This window comes from Xenopus tropicalis, chromosome 5, assembly GCF_000004195.4.
Source record: "Xenopus tropicalis strain Nigerian chromosome 5, UCB_Xtro_10.0, whole genome shotgun sequence".
NCBI classification, from domain to species: Eukaryota; Metazoa; Chordata; class Amphibia; order Anura; family Pipidae; genus Xenopus; species Xenopus tropicalis.
Window position 1 is genome coordinate 3,345,558 of NC_030681.2, and position 17,071 is coordinate 3,362,628.

At 48.6% G+C, this 17,071-nt stretch overlaps 1 protein-coding gene across 1 annotated transcript in view; it reads right to left on the reverse strand.

The window, feature by feature from the left end:
* Window positions 1-10,723, reverse strand: part of zfand3 (zinc finger AN1-type containing 3) — an 81,023-nt gene extending 70,300 nt beyond the window's left edge. Inside the window, 1 exon segment of the mRNA NM_001017147.2 lies at window positions 10,564-10,723. Within this exon segment, the coding sequence (NP_001017147.1) occupies window positions 10,564-10,634 (71 nt within the window). The 5' untranslated portion in view covers window positions 10,635-10,723.
* Window positions 10,724-17,071: the final 6,348 nt, after the last annotated feature.

Sequence of the window (17,071 nt, forward strand, 5' to 3'; positions counted from 1 at the left end):
GCCAGCCAGTACATAGGCAGGGGTACTATGTAGCAATAATGATGATAATTACAATGTAGGATTGCACCAATCAAACCTGGGGATATAGCAAACTATGGCACATAGGGATTCCCCTGTACTAAGCACAATTCAGCAGGAACAGCCCCCTAAGTTTGCTCATAGCCTGTACAGAGAGATACCATAAAACTATGGCACATAGGGATTCCCCTGTACTAAGCACAATTCAGCAGGAACAGCCCCCTAAGTTTGCCCATAGCCTGTACAGAGAGATACCCTAAAACTATGGCACATAGGGATTCTTCTGTACTAAGCACAATTCAGCAGGAACAGCCCCCTAAGTTTGCTCATAGCCTGTACAGATAGATACCATAAAACTATGGCACATAGGGATTCCCCTGTACTAAGCACAATTCAGCTGGAACAGCCCCCTAAGTTTGCTCATAGCCTGTACAGAGAGATACCCTAAAACTATGGCACATAGGGATTCTTCTGTACTAAGCACAATTCAGCAGGAACAGCCCCCTAAGTTTGCTCATAGCCTGTACAGAGAGATACCATAAAACTATGGCACATAGGGATTCCCCTGTACTAAGCACAATTCAGCAGGAACAGCCCCCTAAGTTTGCTCATAGCCTGTACAGAGAGATACCCTAAAACTATGGCACATAGGGATTCCCCTGTACTAAGCACAATTCAGCAGGAACAGCCCCCTAAGTTTGCTCATAGCCTGTACAGAGAGATACCATAAAACTATGGTACATAGGGATTCCCCTGTACTAAGCACAATTCAGCAGGAACAGCCCCCTAAGTTTGCTCATAGCCTGTGCAGAGAGATACCATAAAACTATGGCACATAGGGATTCCCCTGTACTAAGCACAATTCAGCAGGAACAGCCCCCTAAGTTTGCCCATAGCTTGTACAGAGAGATACCATAAAACTATGGCACATAGGGATTCCCCTGTACTAAGCACAATTCAGCAGGAACAGCCCCCTAAGTTTGCTCATAGCCTGTACAGAGAGATACCATAAGACAAAGGCTGGATCCCACTGTACATAACTGGGTGGCAGTAGAAGCTGACAGTTGGGCCTGAGTGCCACACAAAGCTATGGCAGGGTTGGGTATTACAGAGAGACAGCAGATTGTACCTGGGGGTTTCACATTACAAGTTAAATAAATATTTAGCTTTACTGATGCAGAATAACAAGGAGTTGCCATTGGGGCAGAGAGAAACCTTGAATGGAGCGAAAAGCTGAACAACAAGGTCGGTTATTTATATAAATGTCACAAAATGCAGATTATAAGTAACAAGTTCAGTGCAGGGAATCAGGGATATCGCCTGGGGGAGAAGCAGATTTGGGGAGTATTCTATAGAAAATACAGCTCCAGCATTGTATCTATCTGCCCCAGCAGCTACCCCCTTACATACACAGAGTGAGGCCCAGCAGCCAATCAGGGAATTGGGGTCAGCTTTGGGAACCCCCCGGGTGCAGAGATCACCCCGATATCCAGCTTTTGGGTTATGAAACCTTATATTTGTACAGGTATGAAACCCAATAGGGCTGTTCTGCCCCCAATAAGGGGTAATTATATCTTAGTTGGGATCAAGTACAGGTACTGTTTTATTATTACAGAGAAAAGGGAATCATTTAACCATTAAATAAACCCAATAGGGCTGTTCTGCCCCAATAAGGGGTAATTATATCTTAGTTGGGATCAAGTACAGGTACTGTTTTATTATTACAGAGAAAAGGGAATCATTTAACCATTAAATAAACCCAATATGGCTGTTCTGCCCCAATAAGGGGTAATTATATCTTAGTTGGGATCAAGTACAGGTACTGTTTTATTATTACAGAGAAAAGGGAATCATTTAACCATTAAATAAACCCAATAGGGCTGTTCTGCCCCCAATAAGGGGTAATTATATCTTAGTTGGGATCAAGTACAGGTACTGTTTTATTATTACAGAGAAAAGGGAATCATTTAACCATTAAATAAACCCAATAGGGCTGTTCTGCCCCAATAAGGGGTAATTATATCTTAGTTGGGATCAAGTACAGGTACTGTTTTATTATTACAGAGAAAAGGGAATCATTTAACCATTAAATAAACCCAATAGGGCTGTTCTGCCCCCAATAAGGGGTAATTATATCTTAGTTGGGATCAAGTACAGGTACTGTTTTATTATTACAGAGAAAAGGGAATCATTTAACCATTAAATAAACCCAATAGGGCTGTTCTGCCCCAATAAGGGGTAATTATATCTTAGTTGGGATCACGTACAGGTACTGTTTTATTATTACAGAGAAAAGGGAATCATTTAACCATTAAATAAACCCAATAGGGCTGTTCTGCCCCCAATAAGGGGTAATTATATCTTAGTTGGGATCAAGTACAGGTACTGTTTTATTATTACAGAGAAAAGGGAATCATTTAACCATTAAATAAACCCAATAGGGCTGTTCTGCCCCAATAAGGGGTAATTATATCTTAGTTGGGATCAAGTACAGGTACTGTTTTATTATTACAGAGAAAAGGGAATCATTTAACCATTAAATAAACCCAATAGGGCTGTTCTGCCCCAATAAGGGGTAATTATATCTTAGTTGGGATCAAGTACAGGTACTGTTTTATTATTACAGAGAAAAGGGAAACCATTTTTAAAAATTGGAATTATTTGCTTATAATGGAGTCTATGGGAGATGGCCATTCCGTAATTCAGCACCCCTGACCCCGGTATTGAGGCATTATTTTATGCAATATGAAACCCCACTGCTGATATTGCCCACCCCATATACCCACCCACAACATTACTGGCTGGACAGTTGAGAAATAAAATCCAACATATAAATCCCAATGCAGAAAGTCCATATATACAGAAACAAAAAAGTAGAGAAATGCAATCAAATTCATCACCATTAGACATCTGGACAGTAAATGAATGCCGGGGGGTATATATATCTAATAGGCACCCCCTTTTTTCCACAAGTTACCCACACGGAGTGACGGAAACATTCACCCTGTTATCAACTTGTTTCCTCAATGCTGAGAGGTGCCAGGCATGAATGGCACACACACTGGCACACACACACTGGCACACACAGGCAAAACATTGGCACACAGGCAAAACATTGGCACACACTGGCACACAGGCAAAACATTGGCACACACTGGCACACAGGCAAAACATTGGCACACACTGGCACACAGGCAAAACATTGGCACACACAGGCAGAACATTGGCACACACTGGCACACACAGGTAGAACATTGGCACACACAGGCACACACAGGTAGAACATTGGCACACACATTGGCACACACTGGAGCACACACACTGGCGCACACATACTGGCACACATTGGCGCACACACACTGGCACACACAGGCAAAACATTGGCACACACATTGGCACACACTGGAGCACACACCCTGGCACACACACTGGCACACACATGCAAAACATTGGCACACACTGGAGCACACACACTGGCGCACACACACTGACACACATACTGGCACACATTGGCACACACACAGGCACACACAGGCAAAACATTGGCACACATTGGCACACACACTGGCACATACAGGCAAAACATTGGCACACACACTGGCACACACAGGCAAAACATTGGCACACACTGGCACACACACTGGCACACACACAGGCACACACACAGGCACACACACAGGCACACACACAGGCACACACCCTGGCACACACACGCAAAACATTGGCACACACACTGGCACACACACACTGGCACACACAGGCAAAACATTGGCACACATTGGCACACACACTGGCACACACAGGCAAAACATTGGCACACACACTGGCACACACAGGCAAAACATTGGCACACACACTGGCACACACAGGCAAAACATTGGCACACACATTGGCACACACACTGGCACACACAGGCAAAACATTGGCACACACACTGGCACACACAGGCAAAACATTGGCACACACACTGGCACACATTACACAGAGTGACGAATGTGCCACCACTTGGCACAGGATCTGCAAGGTCACAGCTTCTTGGATTATAATGTGAAATCACGGCGCTCGGGCCAACAGATGCCCTTACCAACATCAACAGGCCGGCCTGGCACGGATGCCCAGCACTGCCCTTCTAGCTATTGTGAGGTGACAGTAGGGCACAGGGCTTGTGGGACATGGCAGAGAGGTAAGTACACCCCTAGAAACACATCTGCAAATGAGCTCTGTGTAAACAAACCCATACCTTTCCTAAGCTGCAGCCTTTGTTAGGGTGAAGACACATGGAGTTACTTAGTAGCAGCTACTAAATGCCAGTAAATCCCCTGCGTGGGCTTAGGGACAGGGATAGTAGGTCATTATACAGGGGGCTTATCTGGGGACTAGTAATCTACTTCAACTACCCACTCCTCTTCAAACAGTGACTTGGCAGAACAAGAAACTTGAAGTAATGGATTCAATAACTTCTTGAGTGAAATAACGGTGTTTATCTCCAGCCAAATTGTTTAAGATCTGAAGACGTTGAAATTCTGTCCCTTTAACAGACTCAGATGTCAGGGCAGAACATTGGGGTAACTTTTAGTATGATGTGGAGGGCGCTATTCTGAGACAATTTGCAATTGGTCTTTATTTTTTATTATTGGTAGTTTTTTCATTATTTTACTTTTTGTTCCGCAGCTCTCCAGTTTGGGATTTCAGCAGTTTTCTGGTTGCTAGGGTCCAATTTACCTTAGTAACCAGGGAGTGGTTTGGGAGAGTGACTGATATATGAATAGGAGAGGGGTTGAATAGAAAGATAAGGAATAAAAAGTAACAATAAAACTGGAGCCTCACAGAACAATCATTTTCTTTTTAGCTGCCGGGGTCAGTGACCCCCCAATTTAAAGCTGGAAAGTGGCAGAACAAGAAGGCAAATAATTCAAAAACTATAAAAAATGAAGACCAATTGAACAGTTGCTTAGAATTGGCCAATCTATATCATATTAAAAACTGCCCGTGGTTGGTCATTGGCCAAGTCCTACTGGGGAGGCAGCAGGGAATTATCTCTCACACAGGGGTATCTACAGAGGGGGGAATAATAACAGTAAGGAAATCCCTGGGCAGAATGCGGGTACTCCCACAGGCTGACAAGAGTGCCCTACTGTCCGGCCGGGAAGATATCCTCCATATAACCAAACCCCTGCTCACACGTTGGCCAAAATTCCCTATAACCAAATGACAACCAGAACCATCTTGTTTAGACTGGTCATGTTTCCCGGGGCTGCACTATGGCAGCTTCTGGCACCAGAAAGCACTCAAATCACCAGCCATTGCCCACTCGGGTATCCAACGTCAGTGGCGCCATGTTATTGAAAAATGTATACGAGATGCTGCTTCCCACACCAGTTTGGTACCGTGGGGTTCTGCCCGGAACCAAACAGCCCCTCCATTCCCAAGCAAACTCCATGTAACAGCAACCAATCAAGTGCTTGTGCTCATTCATTTAATAGCAATAGATCAGCAAAGCTAGCTGCCGATTGGTTGGCTGTTTAGGCTAATGGTCAATGTTTCTATATATCTGTAACCTTGTTATGGGCTAAGGGGGCCCAGCCTGAAGGCCAGTTAGGGGGGGATTTGGGGTGAGTGCTTATTTGTGCCCTGGGTACCCCTGGAACTATAGCGGGGTGACTGTTACCCCAATGTTTCTATATATCTGTAACCTTGTTATGGGCTAAGGGGGCCCAGCCTGAAGGCCAGTTAGGGGGGGATTTGGGGTGAGTGCTTATTTGTGCCCTGGGTACCCCTGGAACTATAGCAGGGTGACTGTTACCCCAATGTTTCTATATATCTGTAACCTTGTTATGGGCTAAGGGGGCCCAGCCTGAAGGCCAGTTAGGGGGGGATTTGGGGTGAGTGCTTATTTGTGCCCTGGGTACCCCTGGAACTATAGCGGGGTGACTGTTACCCCAATGTTTCTATATATCTGTAACCTTGTTATGGGCTAAGGGGGCCCAGTCTGAAGGCCAGTTAGGGGGGGATTTGGGGTGCTTATTTGTGCCCTGGGTACCCCTGGAACTATAGCAGGGTGACTGTTACCCCAATGTTTCTATATATCTGTAACCTTGTTATGGGCTAAGGGGGCCCAGCCTGAAGGCCAGTTAGGGGGGGATTTGGGGTGAGTGCTTATTTGTGCCCTGGGTACCCCTGGAACTATAGCAGGGTGACTGTTACCCCAATGTTTCTATATATCTGTAACCTTGTTATGGGCTAAGGGGGCCCAGCCTGAAGGCCAGTTAGGGGGGGATTTGGGGTGAGTGGGTATTTGTGCCCTGGGTACCCCTGGAACTATAGCGGGGTGACTGTTACCCCAATGTTTCTATATATCTGTAACCTTGTTATGGGCTAAGGGGGCCCAGCCTGAAGGCCAGTTAGGGGGGGATTTGGGGTGAGTGCTTATTTGTGCCCTGGGTACCCCTGGAACTATAGCAGGGTGACTGTTACCCCAATGTTTCTATATATCTGTAACCTTGTTATGGGCTAAGGGGGCCCAGCCTGAAGGCCAGTTAGGGGGGGATTTGGGGTGAGTGCTTATTTGTGCCCTGGGTACCCCTGGAACTATAGCGGGGTGACTGTTACCCCAATGTTTCTATATATCTGTAACCTTGTTATGGGCTAAGGGGGCCCAGCCTGAAGGCCAGTTAGGGGGGGATTTGGGGTGAGTGCTTATTTGTGCCCTGGGTACCCCTGGAACTATAGCGGGGTGACTGTTACCCCAATGTTTCTATATATCTGTAACCTTGTTATGGGCTAAGGGGGCCCAGCCTGAAGGCCAGTTAGGGGGGGATTTGGGGTGAGTGCTTATTTGTGCCCTGGGTACCCCTGGAACTATAGCGGGGTGACTGTTACCCCAATGTTTCTATATATCTGTAACCTTGTTATGGGCTAAGGGGGCCCAGCCTGAAGGCCAGTTAGGGGGGGATTTGGGGTGAGTGCACAGACTGGGGCTTCCTGTATTACTGGGGATTTCTGGTACTACTGGCCACAGACTGGGACTTACTGGTATTACTGGGGATTTCTGGTACTACTGGCCACAGACTGGGACTTACTGGTATTACTGGGGATTTCTGGTACTACTGGCCACAGACTGGGACTTACTGGTATTACTGGGGATTTCTGGTACTACAGGCCACGGACTGGGAATTCCTGTATTACTGGGGATTTCTGGTACTACTGGCCACAGACTGGGACTTACTGGTATTACTGGGGATTTCTGGTACTACTGGCCACAGACTGGGACTTACTGGTATTACTGGGGATTTCTGGTACTACAGGCCACGGACTGGGAATTCCTGTATTACTGGGGATTTCTGGTACTACTGGCCACAGACTGGGACTTACTGGTATTACTGGGGATTTCTGGTACTACTGGCCACAGACTGGGACTTACTGGTATTACTGGGGATTTCTGGTACTACTGGCCACAGACTGGGACTTACTGGTATTACTGGGGATTTCTGGTACTACTGGCCACAGACTGGGACTTACTGGTATTACTGGGGATTTCTGGTACTAAAGGCCACAGACTGGGAATTCCTGTATTACTGGGGATTTCTGGTACTACTGGCCACAGACTGGGACTTACTGGTATTACTGGAGATTTCTGGTACTACTGGCCACAGACTGGGACTTACTGGTATTACTGGAGATTTCTGGTACTACTGGCCACAGACTGGGACTTACTGGTATTACTGGGGATTTCTGGTACTACTGGCCACAGACTGGGACTTACTGGTATTACTGGGGATTTCTGGTACAACAGGCCACAGACTGGGACTTACTGGTATTACTGGGGATTTCTGGTACTACTGGCCACAGATTGGGACTTACTGGTATTACTGGGGATTTCTGCTACTACATGTCACAGACTGGGAATTCCTGTATTACTAGGGATTTCTGGTACTACTGGCCACAGACTGGGACTTACTGGTACTACTGGGGATTTCTAATACTACAGGCCACAGACTGGGGCTTATTGGTATTACTGGGGATTTCTGGTACTACTGGCCACAGACTGGGACTTACTGGTACTACTGGGGATTTCTAATACTACAGGCCACAGACTGGGGCTTATTGGTATTACTGGGGATTTCTGGTCCTCCTGTCCACAGATTGGGACTCATTGGTATTACTAGGGATTTCTGGTACTACTGGCCACAGACTAGCACTTACTGGTATTACTGGGGATTTCTGGTACTACTGGCCACAGACTGGGGCTTATTGGTATTACTGGGGATTTCTGGTACTACTGGCCACAGACTGGGACTTACTGGTATTACTGGGGATTTCTGGTACAACAGGCCACAGACTGGGACTTACTGGTATTACTGGGGATTTCTGGTACTACTGGCCACAGATTGGGACTTACTGGTATTACTGGGGATTTCTGCTACTACATGTCACAGACTGGGAATTCCTGTATTACTAGGGATTTCTGGTACTACTGGCCACAGACTGGGACTTACTGGTACTACTGGGGATTTCTAATACTACAGGCCACAGACTGGGGCTTATTGGTATTACTGGGGATTTCTGATACTACTGGCCACAGACTGGGACTTACTGGTACTACTGGGGATTTCTAATACTACAGGCCACAGACTGGGGCTTATTGGTATTACTGGGGATTTCTGGTCCTCCTGTCCACAGATTGGGACTCATTGGTATTACTAGGGATTTCTGGTACTACTGGCCACAGACTAGCACTTACTGGTATTACTGGGGATTTCTGGTACTACTGGCCACAGACTGGGGCTTATTGGTATTACTGGGGATTTCTGGTACTACTGGCCACAGACTGGGGCTTACCGTATTACTGTTATTATTAACATTTATTTATAAAGCGCCAACATATCCCGCAGCGCTGTACAATAAGTGGGTTACATACACTGGACATACAGAGTAACATATACAGCAATCAATAACCGATACAAGAGGTGAAGAGAGCCCTGCCCCAAAGAGCTTACAATCTAGGAAAGGACTTGCTATTTTTGGTACCACTGCACACACACTGGGGCTTACTGATACTACTGGCCACAGACTGAGGTTTACTGGTATTACTGGTACTACTGGCCACAGACTGGGGCTTCCTGAATTACTAGGAAGGGACTTGGTATTTTTAGTACCACTGTACACACTGGGGCTTACTGGCATTACTGGGCTTCTTCCCATTACCAAGATTGTCACTGAGCAGCATAAGACGATGGGACCTGGGTACAGGGTAAATGGCCCCCACTATTGACATAATAGTGCACAGTAAAGGCGCCTCGTTTAGGGGCCCTTCCGTTAGACAGCACAGGATTTACTAGCCCCAGTGCAGAGCTGGGGAGGTTTGGGGGCCCTATAACAAAGGCAGCTGATTTGGGGGTATCCAAAGCTTCCCTGTAGCTGAACTGGTAAAGCAAGATGCCATAGGGGTACATTGGCACTAGGGGCCTCCAGCTGAAAGTGCAGGATTTAGGGGCCCTGATATAAAGGTTTGGGAATAACAACCCCCCTGTGGAAAGGGGAATAATAGTTAATGGCCCAGGGGCCCCTATAGGGATGAAATAAGCTTTAGGGGTCCCACTGAGGCAGAACAGGGCCCCCTGTATTGGGAATTAGGCCCCTCCCTTAATGGGAGGATAAGTCTCTAAGGCCCCCCCCTTTGGAGAGGATCAGGCTCTATGGCCCCCCAGTTTGTGGGTTCTGGTTCTAGGGCCCCCCAGTTTGTGGGTTCTGGTTCTAGGGCCCCCCCAGTTTGTGGGTTCTGGTTCTAGGGCCCCCCCAGTTTGTGGGTTCTGGTTCTAGGGCCCCCCCAGTTTGTGGGTTCTGGTTCTAGGGCCCCCCCAGTTTGTGGGTTCTGGTTCTAGGGCCCCCCCAGTTTGTGGGTTCTGGTTCTAGGGCCCCCCAGTTTGTGGGTTCTGGTTCTAGGGTCCCTCAGTTTGTGGGTTCTGGTTCTAGGGCCCCCCAGTTTGTGGGTTCTAGGGCCCCCCAGTTTGTGGGTTCTGGTTCTAGGGCCCCCCAGTTTGTGGGTTTTGGTTCTAGGGCCCCTCAGTTTGTGGGTTTTGGTTCTAGGGCCCCCCAGTTTGTTGGTTCTGGTTATAGGCCCCCCAGTTTGTGGGTTCTGGTTCTAGGGCCCCCCAGTTTGTGGGTTCTGGTTCTAGGGCCCCCCAGTTTGTGGGTTCTGGTTCTAGGGCCCCCCAGTTTGTGGGTTCTGGTTCTAGGGCCCCCCAGTTTGTGGGTTCTGGTTCTAGGGCCCCCCAGTTTGTGGGTTCTGGTTCTAGGGCCCCCCAGTTTGTGGGTTCTGGTTCTAGGGCCCCCCAGTTTGTGGGTTCTGCTTCTAGGGCCCCCCAGTTTGTGGGTTCTGGTTCTAGGGCCCCCCAGTTTGTGGGTTCTGGTTCTAGGGCCCCCAGTGGGGAATGTTAGGCCTCAGGGCCCTGTGTGCGGAGGCTGAGACCCCAGGCTGACTAACACTTGATTGGAAGCCGTAGGGCCCCAGGAGCTGTAGGGAGGGCCCCTGCCCCAGGTTCTTACCCCCAGAATCCGCAGGGGCAGCGGGGAGGGAGGCTGGGTGCGCTGCTGCGTTCGCTGCCGGTGTCTCCCATGTCCGAGGCTCTGCTGCCGGGGGGAGTCGCTCACTGACACGGGGGTCCCTCTCTCACTCTGTCCCGGGGGCTCCCGAGGCTCCAGGGCGCCCAGTCCTAGGATCCAAACCGTGATTCCAGGCCGGTCAGCTGGAGGCGGGGTGTACCAACCGGAAAATAGGGGGGCAGCCACGCCAAAGGGCCCTCACCGGCTCACGGATCCGCTCTGGGACACCCCCTGCCCCCACTAAATGACCAGAATAACAGTTATATAATCCCGGGGACTAGGACTTGCTATTTGGGTGTCGCCTTTCTGTGGGAATAATGACGCTTTTTGGACTGTGACTCCCCCTTTCGCGGAATGGTTCGGCCCTCGCTAGAGTCTTGGTTCAGGCGGAGAGGCACGGACCTGAAATCAGCTGGAAGAGGGAGAAACCATTGCGACTCGGTGTGGGGGCGCTCGGAATGAGGGCGCAGGGTTTATCCCTGGAGTGTTTCTCATGAATCCTACAAAATCGGCAGCACAATGTCATGTTCTGAAACCGATAGCGATACCATTGAACGAGTGGTGGATTCTGTCAGGATTTAACGTACATGTATTTATTGACTGCACCTAGGAACCCCCTGCGCGTAGAATGGTACGTGCGGGAGAGGTTGATGTTTGGCTCAGGTTGGAGATGAGCCCAGAGGAGAAGGGGGACTGACTGGCTCACAGGGGGAGTGGGGAATGTGTGGGGGAATGAGGGGGAGACAGGAGGGGATTCTGGGAGCAGTGGGGAGGGCGTTATGAGGGGAAATGGGATTCTGGGAGCATTGGGGGGTGTTATTAGGGGAAATGGGATTTGGGGAGTATAAAGGAATTGGAAAAGTAATGGGATAATTATGTTGGAATGTGAATAGAACTCATGGGTTACTGTTATTGGGAACATGAGGGAAAGTGGGAATTTGGGTATTGGATTCTGTGATCTTGGGGATGGGGGGGGGCTACATAATGATATCCTTATAGAACTGCATGGGGGTCACATGTATATTGGCGATGCTCTGTGTAGTGCATGTGTGTTAGGGATGGTGCATGTATGTGGGGGGGGGGGGGGTTGGTGCATGTATTGGGGGGGGTTGGTGCATGTATGTGGGGGGGGTTGGTGCATGTATTGGGGGGGGTTGGTGCATGTATTGGGGGGGGTTGGTGCATGTATGTGGGGGGGGTTGGTGCATGTATGTGGGGGGGTTGGTGCATGTATGTGGGGGGGGGTTGGTGCATGTATGTGGGGGGGGTTGGTGCATGTATGTGGGAGGGTTGGTGCATGTGTGGGGGGGTTGGTGCATGTATGTAGGGGGCAGTGCACATGTGGGGGGGTTGGTGCATATATATATAGGAGATGTTTTACATGTAGTGGGGGAGGGTGCATGTATTGGGGGGGGGTTGGTGCATGTGTTGGGGGGGGGTTGGTGCATGTATGTAGGGGGCAGTGCACATATGTGGGGGGGTTGGTGCATATATATATATATATAGGAGATGTTTTACATGTAGTGGGGGTTGGTGCATGTATTGGGGGGGGGTTGGTGCATGTATGTAGGGGGCAGTGCACATATGTGGGGGGGTTGGTGCATATATATATAGGAGATGTTTACATGTAGTGGGGGAGGGTGCATGTATTGGGGGGGTTGGTGCATGTATTGGGGGGGGTTGGTGCATGTATGTAGGGGGCAGTGCACATATGTGGGGGGGTTGGTGCATATATATATAGGAGATGTTTTACATGTAGTGGGGGAGGGTGCATGTATTGGGGGGGGGGGGGTTGGTGCATGTATTGGGGGGGGGTTGGTGCATGTATGTAGGGGGCAGTGCACGTATGTGGGGGGGTTGGTGCATGTATTGGGGGGAGGTTGATGCATGTATGTAGGGGGCAGTGCACATATGTGGGGGGGTTGGTGCATATAAATAGGGGATTTTTCACATGTAGTGGGGGAGGGTGCATGTATGTAGGTATGGTACATGTATGTGGGGGATGTGGACGTGTCAGTAGCATAGGGTCAGGGTCAGGGTTAGGCCTAACAGACAAAGATGCTGAGAGATGCCGCGTGTTATAGTAATTGGGCCCCACGTCTGCCAGTTTGGAATTCAGTCTCTTATTTGACTCTTGGGCTCCCCCTGACCCCTTTGCAACCCGACAGTTTGAAAAAACACCGAGATTAATAGGGTTGGGGCTTAATGGGAAAATTATTGACAGTTTTAAGTTGTCTCAGAATAGCCAATATCTACAGTCCGTCATTCTAAAACTGAATTCCCACATACTTTTCCTCTCTGAATGTGAGGGGACCCCCGACTTGTGCAATTAGTATGAAGTCTCTTGTGCCCTTGAGAGAAATGGCTCCTATTGCCTCTATAATGCAGCGCGGGTATAGCAATTGTGCCCTTGAGAGAAATGGCTCCTATTGCCTCTATAATGCCGCGCGGGTATAGCAATTGTGCCCTTTGTGCCGAACCCCAAATATAAAGTAGGAAAGTGGTAGTTTCACCCACAGGCCAATTCTAATATTTAACCCATTGAGTGCTAGGGGTCTCCTTTTCCCTCAACAAGTGACGCCGTCCCAGTGACGTGAACTGAAGCCCATAAGGCAGTGAGCTGGGGGCCGAGACTGGGACTTCTCACACCTCTAAAGTAGAAATGCATGTCTCTCGGAAAGTAACAGTCTCTAAATGCTCAGTGACTCACATCTTGGTGCCTTTAGCCAATTGGGATGTTCCGCGGAGGCTGTTTCCCCGGAGATTTAATACCAAATAGAGATGGCAGCCCAGGTTGCCCATCCCAATGGGGCGCGAGTGGGATTTTATGAGGAAACCAGGCCAAGGAGAGATGTTTCTATTCCGGAGCATCACGTAACTGAGCATTAATGCACAAGAATAATTAGATATCTGGGAACAATTTTCTATAGAAAAGGATACTCTTCTTTAAATAACCACCTCTGTTTTAACCCAAGTGGCTGCAGTTTGGCATCAGGTTGTGTTGAGCAGCACTTGTAGTTAGAGTGTGAGTGTATGTGTTAGGGGGGGTCAGCAGGTAGATTATACCTATAGGGCAAGATGGACACAGCAGAGAAAATTTGTGGTGGTAGGACAAATAGCGAGTATTATAGTAGGGCAAGACTGAACAAAATGGTGACAGTTAAGCAATATGGAGATACCAATACGAAGATATCAGAACAAGATGGAGACAGCAGGATAAGGTTGAGATGTTAGGAGAAGATGGTTACTGTAGGGCAAAATGGCTAAAATAGGGTCAGAACTAGTAGGACATGATAGAGACAGTAGGGCAACATGGAGACAGCAGAGCATCATGGAGAAAGTAGAGCAACATAAAGCTAGTGGGGCAAGATGGAGGCAGGATGCTGACAGTAGGGCAAGATGGAGGCAGTAGGCCAAGATAGAGACAGTAGGGCAAGATGGAGGCAGTAGGACAAGATGGGGAGAGTAGGGCAAGATGGAGACAGTAGGACAAGATGGAGACAGCAGGGCAAGATGGGGACAGTAGGACAAGATGGGGACTGTAAGACAAGATGGGGACTGTAGGGCAAGATGGAGACAGTAGGGCAAGATGGAGACAGTAGGACAAGATGGGGACTGTAAGACAAGATGGGGACTGTAGGGCAAGATGGAGACAGTAGGGCAAGATGGAGACAGTAGGACAAGATGGGGACTGTAGGACAAGATGGGGACAGTAGGAAAAGATGGGGACTGTAGGACAAGATGGGGACTGTAGGACAAGATGGGGACTGTAGGGCAAGATGGGGACTGTAGGACAAGATGGGGACTGTAGGACAAGATGGGGACTGTAGGACAAGATGGAGACAGTAGGGCAAGATGGAGACAGTAGGGCAAGATGGAGACAGTAGGGCAAGATGGAGACAGTAGGACAAGATGGAGACAGTAGGACAAGATGGGGACTGTAGGACAAGATGGGGACTGTAGGGCAAGATGAAGACAGTAGGGCAAGATGGAGACAGTAGGACAAGATGGGGACTGTAGGACAAGATGGGGACTGTAAGGCAAGATGGGGACTGTAGGGCAAGATGGAGACTGTAGGGCAAGATGGAGACTGTAGGGCAAGATGGAGACAGTAGGGCAAGATGGAGACAGTAGGACAAGATGGGGACTGTAGGACAAGATGGGGACAGTAGGAAAAGATGGGGACTGTAGGACAAGATGGGGACTGTAGGGCAAGATGGGGACTGTAGGGCAAGATGGGGACTGTAGGGCAAGATGGGGACTGTAGGGCAAGATGGAGACAGTAGGACAAGATGGGGACAGTAGGAAAAGATGGGGACTGTAGGACAAGATGGGGACTGTAGGGCAAGATGGGGACTGTAGGGCAAGATGGGGACTGTAGGGCAAGATGGAGACAGTAGGGCAAGATGGAGACAGTAGGACAAGATGGGGACTGTAGGACAAGATGGGGACTGTAGGGCAAGATGGAGACAGTAGGGCAAGATGGAGACAGTAGGGCAAGATGGAGACAGTAGGACAAGATGGGGACTGTAGGGCAAGATGGAGACAGTAGGGCAAGATGGAGACAGTAGGGCAAGATGGAGACAGTAGGGCAAGATGGGGACTGTAGGGCAAGATGGAGACAGTAGGGCAAGATGGGGACAGTAGGGCAAGATGGGGACAGTAGGGCAAGATGGGGACAGTAGGGCAAGATGGGGACAGTAGGGCAAGATAGTGACTGTAGGACAAGTATGTTTTAATGTATGTAACCTTATGTTATTTATAGGGGTATGATTACAGGAAAGGCAAATGCCTGAAAACAAAGAAAATAGGCCCATTTATTCTGTATTGAATTAGGAGGAGTCCATTAATGTGTATAACTGACATATAATAAATGTGCAGTTACATTTTGCTTGGTTGGGCTGGGAGACGTCCGTACCACAAACACTGCACTAACATACAGACTTACCTGCGTAGGGTGCAGAGTCGCAGGCACCTTCCTTACCTCTCGCTTTGTGGCGCCGCTGTGCAGGCATTTTGTCTGGAAAGCCTTTTTGGGACAATTCTTATAAAAATCGAAATGTGAGTAAATTTCTTTAAGTACCTAAAACTACTGACAAATACAAAATAGCTTTTTGTGAGTTTCCCCTGAGATTCCTTTGCACGAATCCTGAAATCTTTCTTTTATTCCGGTTTCTAAAAACATATTGACTAGCCGGCCAAAATACAAATAGTGAAAAATGAAATCATTGATTGGAGGTAAGTGCAGCGGAGGGATGGCGCACTTTGGGGGGGGGGACAGCAAAATCTATTATTTTTGGCTTTTTTAAAATTACTTTTGTATTTCAGCTTTTTTGTTAACCCGAAATACGTTATTCGCTGGTGATTTAGATTAATAGATTGGAAGGCAAAGAAATATGTCGGCGAGTCAGGGGCGCAGGGCGCTTTATTGGAGGGAATCATTAAATCACATTCGTACAGGCCTTCACCCAACCCAAACTCAATGACAATCGTTCCGATGGCCACAAAGAAGCATTGAGTGAAAGTATCGCTGTTATAGGTCAGACCCCAGAATCTGCTCAGCCCATAGCCAGATCTATGCTTCACCAGAACTTATGAGGAACCTTCTATATGTTCCCTTGGTGGGGGGGAAGGTCCATTGAAGGTTTGCACAGAATGGGGCTCACCATAGCATGTCTACAGATAAAGAGAATAATCTTTGATTAGACATTAAAGTTAAGAAACAAGGGAAGAGTAGAAAGGTGTCCATGTTGCCCAGAACTTTTGAGGAACCTTCTATGTGTTCCCTTGGTGGGGGTTAAAGTTAAGGAACAAGGGAAGAGTAGAAAGGTGTCCATGTTGCATGTAGCCACTGTAGGACGATGGTTGGGTGCCTGGGGCAATGGTCTGTACAGTTCTCTTACACCCACGGGTGCCTTTTATCATGGTACAAATAGGACTCTCCCGCTCCTTGTGACGGCCCCAGTACTCTGTAGCCGTAAGGTGCCCATACACATTCAGATTTTAGTCTTCTTCCCATGAACGTTGGAATATTGGTCGTATGTTTAAATGCAATGATCTAAAACTCACATTCAGCCTGAAATTGTAGGATAAAGCCCTAAATATAACCAATGGGAGGGTGTTCTGAGAAGGAAATAGTTACAGGCACCAATCGTACCAAAGTGACTCTCATTGTAGGTCCAGGGTTGGACTTGGGGGTGGAGCGCCCACCAGGGCTTCTGCCTCAGGGGCTCCTGAACCCCTCAATGCCCCCCCCCCGCGGAGGCCCCCAACACCCTCCGATCACCTCCCCTGAGTGCTCTTATCTGTGGCGCGTTGGGGGAGGGAGACTTTGGATCACAGAAGCGCCCTGGGGTGGATCAGATCTGGGCCGCTGGGGCCCAGCAGGATTTTCCTGGTACCCCGGTGGCCCAGTCCAACGCTGTGTAGGGACCCAAGGGTATCGGCAGAT